Source organism: Caretta caretta, chromosome 11 (genome assembly GCF_965140235.1).
Source record: "Caretta caretta isolate rCarCar2 chromosome 11, rCarCar1.hap1, whole genome shotgun sequence".
Classification (NCBI taxonomy): Eukaryota; Metazoa; Chordata; order Testudines; family Cheloniidae; genus Caretta; species Caretta caretta.
The window spans coordinates 23,057,875-23,078,466 of record NC_134216.1 but is presented as its reverse complement, the minus strand read 5'-3'; the positions used below and the strand labels follow the sequence as shown (position 1 = coordinate 23,078,466).

The window sequence follows — 20,592 nt, the reverse complement described above, 5'->3', positions numbered from 1 at the left end:
CTGACTGAGTCTAAGGTCCCTCCTATGAATTCTATGGTTTGCATCAGAGTCAGAATAGACTTTTCCAAATTCACACAGACTTCTAGGGATGAAAGAAGCTAAAGCAGTGATGAAGCTAATGCAATGGCTTCTAGATGTGTCCTGATAATGAGAAGTTCATTGTCTAAGTAGGAAAGACTGTGAAGCCACTTCATCTGAACTGTGCTGCTACTACTAGAAACACTTGGGTAAAGATTGTGGGTGCAGTTGCTAGACCAAATGGAATCACCTGTATTGATAGTGATCAGGACCCACAATAATACTAAGGGAATCTTCTGTGGACAAAGTGATTGTCCATGTGGAAGTATACATCTTTGATATCGAGAGCGGTGAACTACATGCTCTTTTCCAGGGATGGTATTATTGATGCCAGTTTAACATTACAGAATTTTAGTTTGAGAATAAAAACATTGAATTGGTGCAGAGCAAAAACAGGTCTTATTGCACTCCAATTGTGGGTAAGGAGTGCTAGATGGCCACCAATACGTATGTGAGGATTGGGTGGCGATGACACCAACAGTGGCCCACAACTCCCAAGTGTCCTGTTGTGCGGTCTGAGGCCTTTTTCTGCATCAAAACAATGTAATATTGGGGTGTTTAGGAGGTGCTTCTGTCCTAATAGGACCCACCATTACCAGATAAAAAAACAGATCTTAAGACCTTTAAAGAAAACTTTGTTTGATGTCATTCTATCTGGCAAGGAATCACTTATCAATAGTTGTGACTGTGAAATCTATACTTTATGGTTTTACCTTTACGGTCTCTACTTCTCTATTGTTTATCTGGATGGTTTCTGTCTGTTGCATAGCTATTTTTGCAACATTTAAATCAACTAAGGCGGTGAGGTATGGTTGGTTAAATAATTGTTCATAATGGGCTAGAATTGGTGAAAAAGACTGTTTTGTAGTAGGTTATTTTAAAATGATTGGTTAAGGTATAGCTAAACAGGACTCAAGTTTAACTATATAATCTGGGGTTCAAAAGGAAGTCCTTTGGAATCTAACTCCAGGACACAGACCAAGATCAGAGCTGCCAGACCTCAACACTGTGCCGACCTTACTGTGCAGAAGCTGGAGCCCCAGATTATCTAATCTTGACTGACCATCAAGATCAGTTTATCTGCCTTATTGGGAGAGGTGAGCATTGTATATTTAGCATGTGTATTCTGTTTTGGTACCTGTTAAGAAATAGAGGTTAAGGATATTACTGTGTAAGGCTCTTTCACTGGTAAAACACCCTGCAAACCCACAGAAGATTATACCCTGAGCCCGAGGAAATGGGTAAAGGTTGCCCTGAGTCCTGGAACTGGAAAAGGATGCATCACAATGGCAGTTGCCACTGCCCTTGAAGTAGCGTCTATCACAACAACTGCAGATTGTAATGCAGGTCTGGCCAAGAGCTTGCCTTCATCACTAAGTGCCAGAAATTGACCTTTGTCTTGCTGAGGTAATTTTTCTTTAAAATCTAAGAACTTTGAATAATTCAGAAAATCAGATATAGACATCAGTGTCTGATAGTTCAACATGCTGAACTGGAGGCTGATTTCTTCCCCATCAAGTCCATACATTTGGCCTTCTTATCGGAGGGGATGGTTCTTGGATGTTGCTCCATTGATCTTTCTGTGGCAGCCTGAACAACTAGGGAGTTCGGTGCATGATGGTGAATAGAAACTCCATTGCCTTAGCCAGGACAAAGTAACATTTCTCATCCCTCTTGGGGTAAGGGCACATGTTGCTGGTGTATGCCGTAAGGCTCTTGCTGTTTCCAGTATAGCTTCCTTCACCAGTAGTATTATCTGGCTGGACCCTATGGGTTGCAGGATGTCTAAAAGCTTGTGTTGTGTATCCTGGGCCTCCTCTAGGGAAATATGGAGCTCCTTCAACACCCTGTGTGGCAGCTTTTGAAATTGCTTGTGGTCATTGTAATGGACACTCACTCTCCCGCTCCAAGGGAGGCTACTCATTCAGGTTGCCTTCGGGCTTGTCTGACCAAGCCACAAAGCTGCAGAACAGTCTAGGGCCCTTTGTCTCCCCTCAAGGTCCTCTAGTTCCCAGCCCCCACAACAGGGCTGGGCCCCAGACAGTTGTGGCCAGGCTTTAGCCTAGGCTTATGGAGGCTGGAGCTGCCAGCAATTAAACACCAGTTATAGGTGGCTGGCTTCAGCCTGCGAAAGGCTCAGGCAGCCAGCAAAGCAACAGTCTATAGGTGGGTTGGGGCCTGGGCTTGAGGATGCTCAGGCAGCCAGCAAGCAAACAGTCTTAAGGCTGGCTTTAGCCTGGGCAAGGCTCAGGCAGCCAGCAAAGCAACAGTCTATAAGGGAGCTGGTAAGGGAAACTCCTTCTTCAGGGCGGGAGCTTCCCTGCACAGTGTAGGGACTCAGCCACCCCAGGGTGGGAGGGGGCAGGGGGACGCCCACCCTACTCCACCGTGTCCCAGCCCAGGGCCCTAGCAGAGGCAGGATTGACTGCCCCTGCTTCGGTGGTGATCCAGCCGCAACACACCAACTGAACCACAGCTGGCTGCTCCGTGGCTGCCCCGTGCCATATCCTGCCTCCCTGGGGTTTGGTACCTCTCGCTTCCACGGCTTGTCAGGCTCCTCGGGGTACACTCTTCATCGGGCCACTCCACATTGGGGTCTCCCACTTCTGCAGCTATCGGATAGCCAGGGGTAGGTTCCCCTCCTGGGCATAGCAGTATGGCAGAAGCGTCCTTCTCCTCCCGGGATTCCACCCCAGCTGGGCTGCAGGGCCTTCCTCTTATACTTCCGGCTCTGCCTTGGCACTTCCGGTGAGGGGGGTGGGGCAGGTTATGCTCCGCCCACCAAGGGAAGTGTAGTGGACCCTCGCTCTCCCGCTCAGAGGGAGGCCACTCGGTCTCACTACAGTCATCCAGAGGGGACAGCACAACTGGGGCAACTGCTTCATTCGGAGATGAGGAAGATAGTGTTGCAGGTACCGGTGGAACCGCCAGATCCAGCTCATATTTTTCCTATTCTATAGGGTCAGGAGTAAGCTTTGGTTACTGTCTTAGAGGGGAGGGGTGGAATGATTCCATGTTAGATAGCACTGACCCTGGGAATCATAGGTATGGGTCCCATGGGCCCCAGTAGGGCCAGTAGAAGTGTTTGAAGTTGGGTTGCGGAGGTCCCCAAGGCATGGGTACAGTTGGTCCCAAGGGGACATTCTGGGTACAGGTTGGTTTCAGGAGGTTCTCAATTTCCTGTCTGGATGGATCTCTCTTGGAAGAGGTGATGACAGTTCCTCCAGTAGCTCTGAGTCTCCTGATGACAAAAAAAAGACTAGATCCGGTTCAATTGGCAGTGCTAATATCTCAGTGGGAAAAAAGTTGCAGCTAGACAGGATGGAAGAGACTTTTCCTGTAGCCCTTTGACCCCTCCAGGGGATACATCACCCTGGTAAGGGATGGTCCTGTCAACAGAGGAGATTGCAGACCTGGGGGAACAAAATATGTCCTCTGATGGAGCAAAGATGTATTTCTTTATTCTCCCTGGAGTGCTCAGGGTTCTGCCTGCCCATACTGACAGACCCAATATAAGGAGGCTCTGGGTTAGCAGGTCCACAGGAGGTTGTGGTGGCACCATCAGAAGCTGAGGTTCCCAACGGGTCTCTTCACAAGAACTGGTGGCTTTTGATCTTTAAACCTGGATTTACCTTAGGTGCTCTATTATTTATTTTATATGAAGTTATTTTAGGAGAATGTATTGCCTGTGAAAGGTTTCAAGCTGACAGCCACTATCTGGTCAAGCACAGAGAGTCGTAACTGTAACACGGAGGGATGGTCTGCAGGTGTGAGACAGCTGCCCATTTAGTCTTTGACCACTCTGTTGAGACTCCTATGAAAGGTAACAATTGGTGCCAGTTGTGGGATTGATGTGGGCAGTTATCCAATAGGTGCATCTCTGAGATACCAGCCCAAAAACACATGCTAACAGAATACATTTTTAAAGCAGATCATTTTAATTAAGCCAATATAATTTTCTAGCCTATAACTCAACATAATCCTATACACAGAATTCCAAATCAATTTTAATTTATGCATAATGTTTGTCTGCATAGCTTCTGAAACATGACATCATCCAGCCATTTCAGTATAAAAAGATATTGAAATGATCATAAAGAGCCAGTGTCCCCATTTCTTTTTTTACTATTTTTTTTTAACAAACAACCCTTTGCACATGGGAGCAAGGAGGGCCAGGGAATGATAACCTTTTAGACAAGAGGTTATGGCAAACAATAGTGGTGATTTAAGAACATAGAACTAAAACACTTTTCATCACCTGCAACATATAAATTAGTTTATTGTTTGTGACTCCTGCCAAAGAATGCACCTTCTTGGCCACCCATCACTTCAATAAGGTATGGCAGGTTTGATCAAGCCTTGGGAACCTTTCACAACAGGGCTCTGTCAAACCATTCCTGTTCTGTCCACAGTGTCATACACTTACTGACTTCTCTTTCTGGAGCCCATACAAAGGTTTGTAGGCTCAGACTCCACACTAACTAGCACTGAAGGGATACATGCCACTATTGCTTGTGCAATGTAACTGTCACATCTCTGAAAACTAAGATCAGTGGCCTCTCCTTGGGGCACAATAAAAAGGTACGCCAAATTTCACTTTGTAGTAACTACAGCTTCAGAAATTGCATTAACTGTATTAGAAGGAGTCATAAGAAATGTCTGTAAGGTTAGCTGGATATGGTAGGTGTCACATCTATACTAAGATGAAAAATCACTTTGCTAACTTACAGTGTTTTTCCCTGTGGTAACACCCTTTATTAAGGTGCCATTTATAAATAGTTAATTATTATTTATTAATGCATAAGCCACTTTATAGCATGCTGGATAACAACTGAAATTCATGTATTAAAGATGCACACACTTGGTTTAATACAATTTACGTCTTATAATATCCTTTGCAACAGATTCTCATCGCATCATCTGTTAAGCATTTATTACTAATGCATTTTATAACATGCTTTATAATACATTATTTGAGGAAGTAGCTGCATTTAGTGATCATTTCATAAATAAGAATAAAGCATTTGTAAATGGCACCTTAATTTAAAGTGTTACCTTCACATTACTGGATAGTCATTCACCATCCATCTCACTTCGCAATTATTCTCAAAATGCACCTCTTAATAAAAGACACATTAAGTTGTATTCCTTCCCCCACCCTCAACCTGATTAAAAGTTTGAGTCGTTTTCTTACAGCTGTTCTCAGATGTCTTATGGTTGGCTACTTAGTTTGATTGCATTTATTTATTTATTTTGATGATGCCAAACTTTCTATTTAGTAACATCATTTCTGAAAAGATGAGCACAATAAGATAGATAACTGCATACCAGATTGGCCAGTGCTGGCTGTTTGGATTCTTTGTAGAATTCTATTTTCCCACCAGCAAGAACGATCCAAGAAGTAGACCAGTTTTTCCTTAAAAAAAATAAAATAAAATAAAAATTAATGGATCAAGTAAGCATGAGCTATTTTGGTTGAGGAAGATGACCTGGGTTCCAATCCTTTTTTCAGAAATGAAAATGGTCCAAATTCACACTCTGTGTCAACAAATGCACTTTTGTTGATGTTAATGGAGTTGCACCTGTTCACACCATTTGTTCTGCATTTGGCCCAAGTGGCTTGATGGGCCAATTCCCTGAATTCACATTTAAAGCCCAGCTTGCTCCTATCCATCAAACCACTTAAGCACATGCACAACTTTAACCAAATGAAGAGTCCAATTGAAATCAATGGCACTATTCACATGCTTGAAGTTCACATGTGCTTAAATATTTTACTGCATCAGAGTCCGCATGATCGGCCACCATTTGGAGATTGATATTTTAGATAGGCCCAGGACAGAATAGTAAAGTTGTCATAATGTCAGTGTGAGGTATACGGAGCTGTGCACAGGACCTATACTTAAAGATCAATAAATTTTCTCCCTGTCCATAATAAAAAAAAAAAATAGAATCAAACAAGAGAGGTTTCCAGAAGATCAGGATACACAGTAGTAGTATTTTATGTAAGTTACAAGAAAGTGTGACGACATATAGAAGTTCTTCATTTGTCAAACACAAATAGCAACAACTTCTGTGGAGAGGTATAGAAGGGACAAAAACATTCTTTCAAGGTTGTTAGCAGCACACTGGAGAGAACCACAAAAACAGCTAATTACAAACCATACAGTAGATTATAATATTCATCACTCTGATGGACGCTTGTTCAAAAGCATTGCACTATCATTACTTAATTAACAGAACTAGTCTCACAGAAAAAATATATTTGCAAATAAAAAATTTAAGTTTGATTCTCTGTGATTTAGGGGGTCATATTGTCATCCCCAAGAATTTAGACACACCACAGACAAAAATACTGCAAATCCTAAAAGTGTTGCAAATTTTAGCAGAAACCATTATTCATTCCAAAATGTGTACTAAAAGTGATAATTAATTTCAATTCACTATTGATTACTCTCCTATTTAATATATTTCAGTCATTCTATCAAGGAGCAGAAATAATACCTTGGGTGAAATCCTGGCCCCACTGAAATCAAAGACAAAACTCTCACTGACATTAATGTGGCCAAAACTCTCAGGCATATTAGTGACCACCCAGCCTATATAAATAATGAGCAGCAAAACCAAATATCTGAATAAACAATCCATGAACAACCCAGAAGTTGAAAATTATTCACCCAGTTTATTTGGTGAATATTTACTAAAAGCAAACACATTTGAAGAAAATGTGGATCCATTTGTGAAGACTTGATAACAAAAAAAAAAAAAAGGCTAAAGGTGGGATTTTCCAAAGTACCTAAGTAACACAGGAGCATAGGTGCCACTGAAAGTCAATAGAACTTATGTGTCTAAGTGATTTAGGAGCCTCCCTCTCAAATTCCCAATGAATAACTGAGCCAGATCCTCAGCTGATATAAACTATGCTGATTCACAATAGCTGAAAATATGGACCATTATTTGCAATAAACTTATCAACAACCTCTGCTAACTAATCAACACAGTATCCTTATAATGTAGTATTGTAACTATCTGTTATTATCTGGTATGACAAAATTCCTCCTCTACCTTGGTGGGTCTTGCACTTATTGGCGGATTTGCTCGCCTTGGAGCTTCACGGCAGCCCTCAGCTTGGCCGTTTTTCTGAACCCACAGTCCATGTCAACTCCTCCTGTGTCTGACCAGGAGTTGGGAGGATTTAGGGGGAACCCGGGCCCACCCTCTACTCTGGGTTCCAACCCAGGGCCCTGTGGAATGCAGCTGTCTAGAGTGCCTCCTGGAACAGCTGTGAAGCAGCTACAACTCCCTGGGCTACTTCCCCATGGCCTCCTCCCAACACCTTCTTTATCCTCACCATCGGACCTTCTTCCTGGTCTCTGATAATGTTTGTACTCCTCAGTCCTCAACAGTCTGCGTTCTCACTCTCAGCTCCTAGTGCCTCTTGCTCCCAGCTCCTCACACGTGCACCACAAACTGAAGTGAGCTCCTTTTTAAACCCAGGTGCCCTGATTGGCCTGCCTTAATTGATTCTAACAGCTTCTTGATTGGCTGCAGGTGTTCTAATTAGCCTGTCTGTCTTGTCTCCAGAAGGTTCCTGATTGTTCTGGAACCTTCCCTGTTACCTTACCCAGGGAAAAGGAACCTACTTAACCTGGGGCTAATATATCTGACTTCTGTTACTCTCCTGAAGCCATCTGGCCCAACCCTGTCACACTGGGTTTCAAAAATGGCTAGCAATAAAAACCAAGGGGAAAGGTTCTCCAACCAAACCTTACCTCCAGCTCCTAATTTATGGAAGGATCTTCAGTGAGAGTGTCCTTTCTACTGCCTCCTCTACCAGACCAGTGTGCAATGATCAATGATTTTGGTTGAAGTCCCTAGTATTTTATATTCCCAGCTAGGACATCTGAGGCAATACCGGGCGGGTTATTTGACCTATCCAGTGTCAATCCAGTATGTGTTTCATAATTAATCCACACATGAATTAGCAGTTGACCTCAAGTTGAAAGGACTTGCTGGACCTAGTCTACTCAGGCAGAGCTAGTGGAGAACTAAGATAGGGGCCAGTATGCAAGAGATTTGCATATATGTTTACCAGAGATCCCCTCTAGTAGACATATAACCAGACTTGCTCAAGAGTACATAAGTTGGCTTTATTTGACTCATCAACATAAAACATGTGTTTTGGGTGTTGGGAATCACAAGAAAAAACATGTGAAATATTCACAATGATACTCAAAACCTACTACATTTCAAGTCTCCTTACAAACTCAGAACTCAGGTCAGATTAATCAGAAGGTTCCCTAAGATTTGCAACCTTTCCTGTTAACTTGGGCCCAGCTTCAAGAGAACCTGGAGCTATTTACAATTTTGCACTGAAGATGTGAAATTTGCTTTTGCACCAAGCCACGTAAGACTGTTGTTTTGACTGAGCATATGTCTACTCTGCAATCACAGAGTGGGGTTGCAGCTTGTGTAGTCCTACTGGAGCTAGCTTTAATCTAGCTAGCTCAGGTACTGTATCAGCAAGGCCAAGGCAGCGCACTGACTTCAAGGTGGGCTGCATAAGCCCATCCACAACCCTGGGTAATTACCGGCAGGGCTAGCCCACACCGAAGTCTGTGCTGCTGCAGAGTCACTGCTCTGTTATCCAAGCTAGCTAGATTAAAGCTAGCTCAGGTATGTCTACATGAGCATCAGTCTGACTCTGTGATTGAAGTCCAGACGCACTCTGCATTTCACTTTGAGTTTTAGAGTTCATGTCAGCCTGAAATCCAGGGTGCAGATAAAGGGTGTGGAAGGAAAATAGAGGAAAACTGAAGAATAATTTTGAAGGCTCCCTTGAGAAGTGAAAGAACTGAGCTTCACAAGAGCTGTTATTGGAGGTATGTTCCTGATGATGCATGTCTGCAGTTAGCTAACAACCACTGCATCTATATATTGCATGTAAGCATGGATTGTTAGTGTTATGGAATACTGAGGTGTTATAGTACAAGACCATGTCTCAGATAAGGTCATTTCAAAGCATTCTGCATCAAGACTTCAGTGCCATGTGGCAACGAGCAGTGTTAATGAACTTTGAATTCTCTTTTTTAGGGGTTGGTTCAACCCCTCATGACATATGAAGATTCAGAGTGCTCTCGCAGGATACTGTGTAACAGAAGCAGACTTGACAAGACAATGACTATATCATATTTGAGTATGGCTTCAGGACAAGATAGGTTTTTTCCCTAGTATTCTCCCTAAATTCAAAATTATCTTTAAATCAAAACTTAATGGTTTCTACTTATTTACCTTTAATTTTTCGTTCACAAAAGCAGTCTTTGTTTATGAAGTGCTTAAACAGACCTTAATAAGGTCAAATATAGTTTGGGGGGGTTAACTGGTTTTTTTACAGTTGGACATTCATATATAGAATTTCACTAGACATGTAAAAGTGTGGGCAAGGTTTTCAAGCCCTTTGGGTAAGTCAATTCAGCAGTGACTGTACTCTTTTCCAGATGCATATTCCATAGCTTTGAAAAATTCACTCCCAGTGAATGAGCAGTAAGGGCGAAATAAAGAGAGGGAGAAGATGGATAAAGTATACATAGAACAAAAAAAAAGAAGGTACCTTTGTCTGTTTTTCATCCACAAAGAGAGACAGATAGCCCTAAATAGCAGTATGCAGAAAGATCCAAAATGAAAACCAGAAAGTACATTGTATAAAATCATCTTTTTGAATCAATAGAATTGTTTTATATAAAAGTTAAAAAAATGGTGGCAGAGTCATCAAAGTGTGAAATCTGACATCTTCATATTGTAAAATGAAGCAATACACTCAATGCATCAGCTTTACAGCAGTTGCAGTATTTGCATTCTATCAAATGGACACCTGATGGCAGCACATTATAACAACAACACTGTTCACAATTGCTCTGTCTCTTAATACAGTAGTGTTTTTAAAATCTGAATGGACAATACCATGTTTATAAATGCAATAATAATATTCTGAATTTTCCATGTGTAGCCATATGAGTTGGAAACAAACATATTCTGCATGCTTCTCTGTTCTGAATACTACATGGTATTAACATATGCAAAACCCCACTTCTTACTCATATATACCCTTTGTTTAAGTAATGTTAAATGCCTGATAGAAAATCGCAAAAAAGAAAATTATTTCAAAGTTTCAGCTGATACTCCTTTGTACTTAGATCATCAACATAGAATGAGACCTTGAGGCCTACTCAACTCATCACTAATACTGCATAACAGTTGCAAGAAATGAATGCATTCTTCCAATCCAAGATTGCCTGGAAACTATGCTGCTTCTTCTCAAACTAGGATCTGGCCACAGTGAACCATGTGTTTGTCACCTCCAGACTGGACTATTGTAATACCATATCTGGTGTTGAAAGGAGAAAAAACACAACAAGTCCAGTGTGACAGGGTCAGGCCAAATGGCTACAGGAGAGTACTAGAAGGCAGATATATTAGCTCCAGGCTAAGTAGGTCCCTTTTCTCTGGGTAAGGTAACAGGGAAGGTTCCAGAACAATCAGGAACCTTCTGGAGACAAGATAGACAGGCTGATTAGAACACCTGCAGCCAATCAAGAAACTGCTAGAATCAAGGAAGGCAGGCTAATCAGGGCACCTGGGTTTTAAAAAGGAGCTCACTTCAGTTTATGGTGTGCATGTAAGGAGCTGGAAGCAAGAGGCACTAGGATCTGAGAGTGAGAATGCGGACTGTTGGAGGACTGAGGTGTACAAGCATTATCAGAGACCAGGAGGAAGGTCCTGTGGTGAGGATAAAGAAGGTGTTGGGAGGAGGCCATGGGGAAGTAGCCCAGAGCGTTGTAGCTGTCACACAGCTGTTCCAGGAGGCACTCTAGACAGCTGCATTCCGCGGGGCCGTGGGCTGGAACCCGGAGTAGAGGGTGGGCCCGGGTTCCCCCTAAATCCTCCCAACTCCTGGTCAGACACAGGAGGAGTCGACCTGGACTGTGAATTCAGAAAAAACGGCCAAGCTGAGGGCTGCCGTGAAGCTCCAAGGTGAGCATATCCGCCAATAAGCGCAAGACCCACCAAGGTAGAGCAGGAACTTTGTCACACCAGTTATTAAAACAACAGCCCCATCCTGAGCAATATCTACACTTTCCAGGGGCTCCTAGTTTGCTTTTGGTGTCAATTCAAGACTCTGGTTTTAATCCCGTAGCCCCTCTATCGGTTCGGTACTAGCGACGTCACACCCCACCTCTTCATTCTCAACCCACCAAGACCGCCCACAGAACAATGTCTCTGACAAGCTTATAGGAAGGAGGTAGGGCATGCTCTATTGCGGAACCCCCCTTGTGAAACAGCCACTGGAGAAGATGAGACTTAGCACAAGTTTCACCCTTTTTAGAGCTCATTACTGAGACTCTACATTTTGCAAAAGGCTTCTGTCAAAAAACAAAACCAAGGAGTGACAACAGATAATGACAGAAAGACAGACATGTCAGTGGATTTACTCCATCTTTATACAGCTTTAAGGGAAAGCTCAATCAGACCTTCTGTTTACTTTTGAATATCTCTGTTTTGGTCGGTTCTGATCATTTCTGTATAGCAATTTGTTTTTTGGTTAAATTTACTTTGTATATAGGATTTTGCTACCAGAAAAAAATATAATGCCTCAGAGACGATGAGGGGTCATACAACATGATCTTGGCAATGTATAAGGGCAAAAGAATATTTGCTTTCAAACACCCTGGGTCACTGACCCCAAAAGACCCACATGGTTTATTACTATGTAGAGAGTTAGGAACTTTAAAATGTAGATCTTTCTTCAGATAGAACGTTATAATATATCATATCAATTAGCTAGTAATCCTCAAGAAGGAAGAATGAATTGTGTCAGTTCTGCTGCCATTTAGGTACCTATAGAGAGAGGATTTTCCTCAGCTCTCAGTGTTTACCTAACTCTGCTCCCACTGAAATCAATAGTGAAACTCCCTTTGACTTCAACAGCAGCAGAGATAGGCCAGCTCTGACTGCTTTTAAAAGGCTTACCCTAGGTGCCTATATGGAGCAGCAATTATATGGGTGTCCAGATCACACCCCTGAAGTCCACACCAGCTGTGCCCAAACATTGTCCAGCTGAAAGCTGCATTATCTATTTGCCTGGAGCCCAAAGGCTGCACCTAATGTGCATAAAATAGAACAGAATTGCAGCTGTCCCCATTTTTAATATGGAAGCAGGGCTCATGGTCACATCATACAATATAGCCTGGCAGCTCATATCAACTATATTCTGAGAGCTGTAGCCTCAGCAAGCTACAACAACATATTAAACATGAGAGCACCCATGTGCAGAATAGTAAAACTGTGGATTGCATTTCGTTCATATGCCAGACATTGGCCACTTTTGATATTCATGATATGGCCCATATGACTTCTGGTTAAAATTTATATAATTGACACAACATTAAGTGCACAATACCTTAACTTTTTGCCTCCATCTGCAATTTTAGCTTTTAGAAGATATCCTTCTTTTTCCACTACCTGCAAGAAAGAATATTTATATCATAACCCTATCTTTTATTAATACGAACCAATTTATTTAGTACATGCTACAAGACTCTGCATATAGGAACGTCTAGTGTTGTAGCACTTTATCACTTATTTTTATTTGAGTTATCTATGGTCAGTTCTTTTCAAGTGTTGGCAAATTATCTTTAATGTCAATCAAATATATAGTAATAAAACAGAAAAGAAACTCTGAACATTAAATCTGAAAAAAAAAACCTGTTTAAGTGCAAGTAAAGTTTCTGGTTATACATGAAACATTGTTTAAAATGTATCATATTGGTTCACGAATGCATCTTCAGTGATATGAAACGTCTACAGGAGTTTTATGTTTGCTTATAAGGTATGAGGTTCCTATAAGGTAGGAACATATATTATCCTAGAGCTATAGCACCCTCTGCTGTGCAATTTTAGCTCTTATAAGCTACCTAGGGTCAGATATATGAATGTCAGACCTCCAAAAGATTATCTAGTGTAGATGGACCTCTATAGGTGCCACTTTTCCCTTTGAGTCAGTACTAAATCAAGACCCTTGTAAGGTGTAGAAAAGCATTATGATTTGAGTGGTGCTGTCTTTCTGATGTGATGTAATACAAAGGCCCTCACCTCTTGCAGCCATTAAAAGGTCACACTCAAATGGGAATTGTTTATGTTCATGAGAGGGCAGCATTTGTCCTTAAATTTACAATTGTACCAAAATGTTCTAGTGATATAACCTAAGGAAAGCACTCTGTAAGTAGCTCATCACTGCCACCACAATCTTGAGTTGGAATTACAGATGAAAACATCACAATTTATATGTATCTACAAAACTGGGTCAGAACATCCAGTGAGGCCAAATTGGCCAGAGCATAAATGTGTGTGTGTAGATGTGATTTAAACCTCACCTTTGTAGTTCCGCAATCCTGGTGCTGCTCTGTGAAAGCCAGTTCTTCCTGTGCAGTGTTAGAGCAGTCTAAGGACTGCTCTAAATTACACTAGGCTGCAACACTCAAAAGGGGCCAGAATTGCAGTTGAGGATTGGCAGAGCACAGGGGCATTCTGGCTCACTCCTTTCCTCAAATTCCCCCCCCCACACACACACACACAAACTCTCTCTCTCTTTTATTTGTTAAATCAGCAGCAAGGAAATTCAATAGCGTAAGAGTTCCTATGTCAGATCTATGGCACTATATGATCATCCTTATACTTGGGAGATTGTAGGGTTGGTTTCACCAATTTTATGGCCAGATTATGATGGCAGTGCAACAAAAAGTAACCACACTTTATTGAGGGATTTGGCCAATTGTTTCAGTGTATGTTGAAGAAACTTTTATTTTGGCCTTCAGATAAACCACCATGACCTGTGAACCCATCAGACTGCATAGCTAAACAGGATCAAATCAGGTCAGTACTTGGAAAAGAGAATTCAAGGAACACCTAAATGGTGCAGGAAGGGAGACTGGTGATTTAGAAGATGATTGTCTTAACTTTCAGTCATTATGAACTAATGCCCCAGGAGGATGCTGGTAACTTCCTATAGTCTCTGCTGAGTCATCACAGCTCAGGGTGGAGCAGATGATTTCTTAAAAACTGTGATAGGCTTTAGCCTTCTGAAGGGTTATATAGAGCAATACAAAACATGCTTTGTATATAAGGGAGGATTATAAAATCAAATATACAAGTCTTTTCTTACTGTACAAAAATATGACTATATAAACAGAATGGTGTATACAATGGTACACAAAGGGTACTTCAGTTTCTCATTAGAGTTTTAGTCTGGAATATACAGTACTGTGTACACTGCATATACATACATGTTTGCACATGCATACTGAAAATCCGTATGCTTACAGACAACATTTTGGGTGACATCCTCATCTGACCATATAGGAATTTGTCTGTGCCTTTTTTACAACTTGCACTTATTCCATTCATAGATTCCAAGGCCAGAAAGGTCCATTGTCATCACCTGGCCTGATCTCCTGTGCAACACAGGCCATAGAACTTCCCCAAAATAATTCCTAGTGTATATCTTTTAGAAAAACATCCAATATTGATTTATAAATTTACCACATCCCTTATTGGATGTTCCATGCAAATCCCTGGGTGTCAATATGGAGTGTAGAGAAAAAAAAACATTTAGGACCACAGGTATTGTTCGCCAGAATCACATCATTGTTCCATCTAGCTAGAGAAGGAGGAATAATTTTAGATAAAGTAAGAACTGACCCCCAGTATCCTCCTACTTTTCAATCATACTTGTAACAAACCCTTAGATCATTTTCCATCCCTTCTCATCCTTCAATTTTTGTTGCTTTACACTTCTAGTGTGTTGTCAGGGCCAGAAGTGCTAAATGTCAGATAAGAAGGTTATTCTCCGAATATTTCCATCCACCTGGAAATGGCAGTTGGGAGAAGCTTTTACTAATTAACAAGTTGTTGATCGCTTCTCCAAACCAGACCCAAATTTTGATCATTTCAAGGTTTGCCCATCACTATATCTAGACTGGTATTATATTCAAACAGAAATAGAAGCAACGTTGAATTTCAATACTCAGTTTGAACAATCCCTATCCTGAAATTTGGAGGATTTAAGAACAAGATTCATTTCCAGATTAGAAAGTTGCTGCTCAGACCTCTCTCTCTAACAATCCTGAACAGGAACAGCAAATGAATACACCACCCAAACTGAGGGATCTAGGGAATTCAAATCCAAACTGCACAGCTGAAACCCATCTCTTGTTTTAACTTAGATGTCTAGTTCTAACTTAGATATTTCAAAAACACAAGAACTAGTATTCAAATCTCATGGTTTATCCTGGCACCAGAAATCCTCCAGGTAATATTCAGAAGGCTCCTTGTTTCTATATATGGTAGTTGCTTATATATTATTCTGATTTAATAAGTACAATGATTGCCTTTAAAAATGTTACAGCTGTCTTTGATAATTTGATGTTATCATAGCATTCATTGATATTCCCCATAATTAGCACAGGGAATACCAAGGGAATACTGCAGTAACATTCTTCAGTTACCAAGGCAATTGAAAAGGTTTTAAAGGTACCACTCTATCTTTATATGTACATATACACTATAAAGCAATATATGCACACGCATTGCATAGTACATCTGCTAATGTCCCTTTTCTTGTCTTATGAGATTTCACAGAAATCCTTCTAGGACAAATTCAGTTTATTCTTTCAGCCCTTCATCTGATGGATGACATGGGGTTACAAAATCATGAAATGTCCTTATAGTACTCTCTTTTCTTTCTGCCTCAATGAATATCCATCATTTGTTTTTGAGTTGCTGACCTTCCTGCACCTTTCCAGCTGAGGAAAGGTTGAGCGAATAATCCAAAATACCCTGAAAGAATTAGCATAAAAATAAGATACTCGGATGATTTTGAATTTTTATATTAATGTTCTTTTAAAAAATATAATCTTTTCCTTTGCCTCTGTTTCTCTCCAGCAAAATTCTACAGGTAACTAATTATGTACAAAAATGGAAGTTAAAACATAGTAGCATGGGCAAAGGCAGAAAATGGGCTTCACTCTTCTCAATATATATTTTTCTCTTCACTGAATCTCAAACATTACTAAAAACAAATTCACACCTAGTATGTTCCCTTAATTTTGCTTATTCTGCTAATCCAAACTAATAATTTTTGGAAAAGAAATATAATCAGTTAATTAACATCCAACTATTAGTAGTGCTGAAATGTCAGCCTAGTTCTACTAAGTCAATGGCAAATTGACATTGTATATCATTAACTAAAGTGCTTCGTCATTTCTAACATTATAATTTCCATTGAGTAACAAACTTTCCACATGTTTTTGCTTCTTTGTACCCCCTTAACATATTAAGGCATACAGAGCATCAAGTGTTCATCTTTAACACAACACATACTATATTTCCATTAAAAACATTTAAAGTAAATAAGCAAAGCAACACATAGATTCTGTAATACAATTGCTTACCGTTTGTTCCTTTGGGCTAATGATGTCTGTGAGTAATAAGTTATGTTGGGAATGATTCCTTCTATGACGAGATATCTGAAAATATATTAATTTACAACTTAGAATGAGCTTGATATAAATGTACCAAGTCAAACAAGGTTTACATGTAAGGCTAGAATGAAACAATCTGTTGACAGGACATGTGCAGTGTGTGTATATGTGTATTTTATATATTAAATAAAAAATCAAGTTTTTGAAAACCTGGTTCCCACTGAGCATGAACAGACTTTAGGATCATTCTTAGTCCTAATGTTTGCAATGCAACTCTGGCAAATTAAGCTAAAATCAACTGGCATATAAATATGCATTCTGAGCTTATGTAGAACACTTCATTCACAGGATCTCAAAGCAGTTTTAAAAGATGGGTAGTATTATCCCCATTTAACAGATAGAGAAATGAAGTACAGAGAAGTTAATGATGAGCCCAAGGCCACATTACAAGTCAGTGAGAGAAACAGGAGATAGACTAGAACTGGGAAAAGAACCTAATGTACCTAATATGTCCCAGCAATTGTAATGGCTATCCCTCAACCTTCCATGACTAGAAAGCTACATAAATATTTTGGTCCTGATTCTGATGCTCGGATTGGGTCCTTAATTTCTTTCAGTCCCCTCTTTTTTCCCAGGAGAAAAGTGTACAAAACTGTAATTGACAGAAGCATTACACGTGACCCTCGGAAATTATCAGAGCTACATGAATCTTTCACAATGAACCCAAAACTCACCTGCATTCAGGTTTTCCTACAAACCTGAAACTCAGGCAGGTTACCCAAAGATATGCCAGGTCTCTTTGTAAAAGTTGGTTGTGCTTTAATTGAGTTTTAAACACAAAAGAGGGTGATTTACAGTTGGGAGTTGGAACCAAAACAAGAAAAAAAAATCAAATTTGGCCTGAATTTTACTCCCCATAATCCATTCTCTTATTACCTACTAAAACACAGTTAACAAAAAGCCATAATGTATTGTGTTTACATTTAAATATCTGAATCTACCAACTGTTCTTAATTAATCCGTAGGGCCTCCCTTAAAAAACAATTAACCACATTATGATCCCATATTTTCCGGCACACTTTGCCTTCATGTTTATATGTAACCACTAACATTTTAAGCCCTGAAATCTATATCCTAGATAAATCTCTACTCTCCTAGTCAGAGCTAATGAGCTTAATGAATGACCAGTTATAAATTTAATACAAACCTTTCAGATAAAGAGATAAACATTCTTCACAATTCAAAAAGTTTCTCTGACCTATTTATAAAGAATATCACTTAACAATTTCATTAGGGGTGAGTAACAGCTGGTGACATGGCTGTGTCCTAAAGTGTTTTTCTCTCTTAATATTCTGCATCTTAAGCAATCGAGCCTTCATAAGAAATACTTTAGTTAGTGGCAGTCCCTCCTTTGGGGAGAAAAATATGTCAGACCACATTTTCTGTATTTTGCAATCTTGTTTTCAGGAGTGTCATGTTCCTGTTTTATTAGCATGTAGGGTAAACAAGAATGATTTGCTGATGCTATTGAGAGAACTTCTAAGACTGTGTTATTTCTATTTAGATTTTGGATTGAACTTAATATTAATGCAAACAGAGGCTTGTGTATAAATTCAAAATAAATGAATTCAATTTATCATTTTTCTTTATCTTCAGCATTACAAATCTGGAGACTATATACTGCACAAGACATATAACTAAACTATTCAGGTCTAGATCATATAATTCTCTCCACACCTAATTATTCTTTTACATATAAGAAGGCATATTGCTAAATGATGTTTTTAAAATATTATTTTCTCTCGGCCAAATTACATAAAATGATACACCACTATTCCCGAACGTCTGCTTTATAGCCAAGCAATATTCAATGGGTGGCTGAAGAATTAAAATGTGGCTTTTTGTGGCCCTGCATAGCACTCTTGGGACATCCACTGTACTGATCTGAGAGCTTCTTTTGCTCTGGACTTGGGCACAATGGCCACAGCAGCGATAAAAGGAATGCTCTCCATGCTGCCTGACACACGCTAAAGAGAATAGACAAGATTGATTCAGATATACCTTGAAGCAGCCAGAAATAAGGCAGAATGAATGGACAGAGAAAGAGAAGGGAGAAGCATCCTTCAATTTCTTCCCCCAAACCGTGATTGGCATGTGGCGAATGGGATGTGGGAAGGAGAGAGAAAGAACATAAGAACTGCCGTGCTGGGTCAGACCAATTGCCCATCTACACACCTGTCTCCAACAGTGGCTCATACCAAAGCTTCAAGGGGAGTGGACAGAGCAGAGCAGTTTGAGTGATTCACCCCATCATTCCCCTTCATGCTTCTGACAGACAGAAGTTTAGGGTCTCACTAAGCATAAGGTTGGGTCCGTGACCAGCTTGGCTAATAGCCATTGAGGGCCCTCTCCTCCATGAACTCATCCAGTTCTTTTTTGAACCCAGTTATATTTTTAGTCTTCACAACATCCCATGACAATGAGTTCCACAGGCTAATTGTACATTGTGTCAAAAGTACTTTCTCTTGTTTGTATTAAACATGCTGCCTATTCATTTCATCCGGTGACCTCTGGTTCTTGTGTTATGTGAAGGAGTAAATAATACTTCTTTATTCACTTTTTCCACACCATTCATGATTTTATAGACCTCTATCATATCCCTGCTTAGTCCACTCTTTTCTAAGCCGAAGAACACTGATGTTTTTAGTCTCTCCTTGTATGGAAGCCATTCCATACCCTTGATCTTCTTTGTTACCCTTCTCTGAAACTTTTCCAGTTCCAATCTATCCTTTTTGAGGTGGGGCAACAAGAATTGCACTCAAGGTATGGGCATACCATGGATTTATATAGTGGCATTGTATTTTTCAGTCTAATTTTCTATCCCTTTCCTAATAGTTCCTAACATTCTGTTAACCTTTTTGACTATTGTTGCACAATGAGCTGAAGTTTTGAGAGAACTAACCATGGTGACTCCAAGATCTCTTTCTTGAGTAGTAATAGCTAATTGAGAACCTACCATTACATATGTGAGGTTGGGATTATTTTTTCGAATATGCGTTATTTTGCATTTATCAATGTTGAATTTCATATGCCATTTTGTTGTTCAGTCACCCCATTTTGTGAGATTCCTCTGTGACTCTTTGCAGTCCATTTTGGACTTAACTATTTTGAGTAATTTTGTATCATCTACAAACTTTGCCACTTCACTATTCATTCCCTTTTCCAGGACATTATGTTGAATATTTTGAACAGCACAGGTCCCAGAATACTTGAAGACCCCCGCTATTTACCTCTCTCTGTTATGAAAACTGACCATTTATTCCTGCCTTTGTTTCCTGTCTTTTAATCAGTTACTAATCCATCAAAGGATCTTTCCTGTTATCCCATGACTACCTAGTTTCCTTAAAGGTCTTTAGTGAATTATCTTGTCAAAGGCTTTCTGAAAATCCCAGTACACTATATTGGCTAGGTTTCAGAGTAGGAGCTGTGTTAGTCTGTATTCGCGAAAAGAAAAGGAGTACTTGTGGCACCTTAGAGACTAACAAATTTATTTGCGCATAAGCTTTCGTGAGCTACAGCTCACTTCATTGAAATACAAATCAGATCTCACCCACAAATCATGTTGTTGCCAATCCTTTAGAATCTAAAATCTAAAGGTTTATTCATAAAAGGAAAGAAGTATAGATGAGAGCTAGAATTGGTTAAATGGAATCAATTACATACAGTAATGGCAAAGTTCTTGGTTCAGGCTTGCAGCAGTGATAGAATAAACTGCAGGTTCAAATCAAGTCTCTGGAGTACATCCACAGCTGGGATGGGTCATTCAGTCCTTCTTCATGCATCCGATGAAGTGAGCTTTAGCTCATGAAAGCTTATGCTCAAATAAATTTGTTCGTTTCTAAGGTGCCACAAGTACTCCTTTTCTTTATATTGGCTAGATTATCCTTATTCACTTGCTTGTTGACACCCTCAAAGAATT

General features: G+C 40.1%; 1 protein-coding gene across 4 annotated transcripts in view; it reads right to left on the bottom strand.

The window, feature by feature from the left end:
• Window positions 1-20,592, bottom strand: part of ARHGAP15 (Rho GTPase activating protein 15) — a 458,500-nt gene that overhangs the window by 373,255 nt on the left and 64,653 nt on the right. For all 4 annotated transcript variants that reach the window (XM_048868642.2, XM_075117817.1, XM_075117819.1 and 1 more), the window contains 3 exons: window positions 16,584-16,658; window positions 12,536-12,597; window positions 5,407-5,494 (listed from right to left, as the gene is read on the bottom strand). In XM_048868642.2, the coding sequence (XP_048724599.1) occupies window positions 5,407-5,494; window positions 12,536-12,597; window positions 16,584-16,658 (225 nt within the window). The remainder of the gene's footprint in view (window positions 1-5,406; window positions 5,495-12,535; window positions 12,598-16,583; window positions 16,659-20,592) is intronic.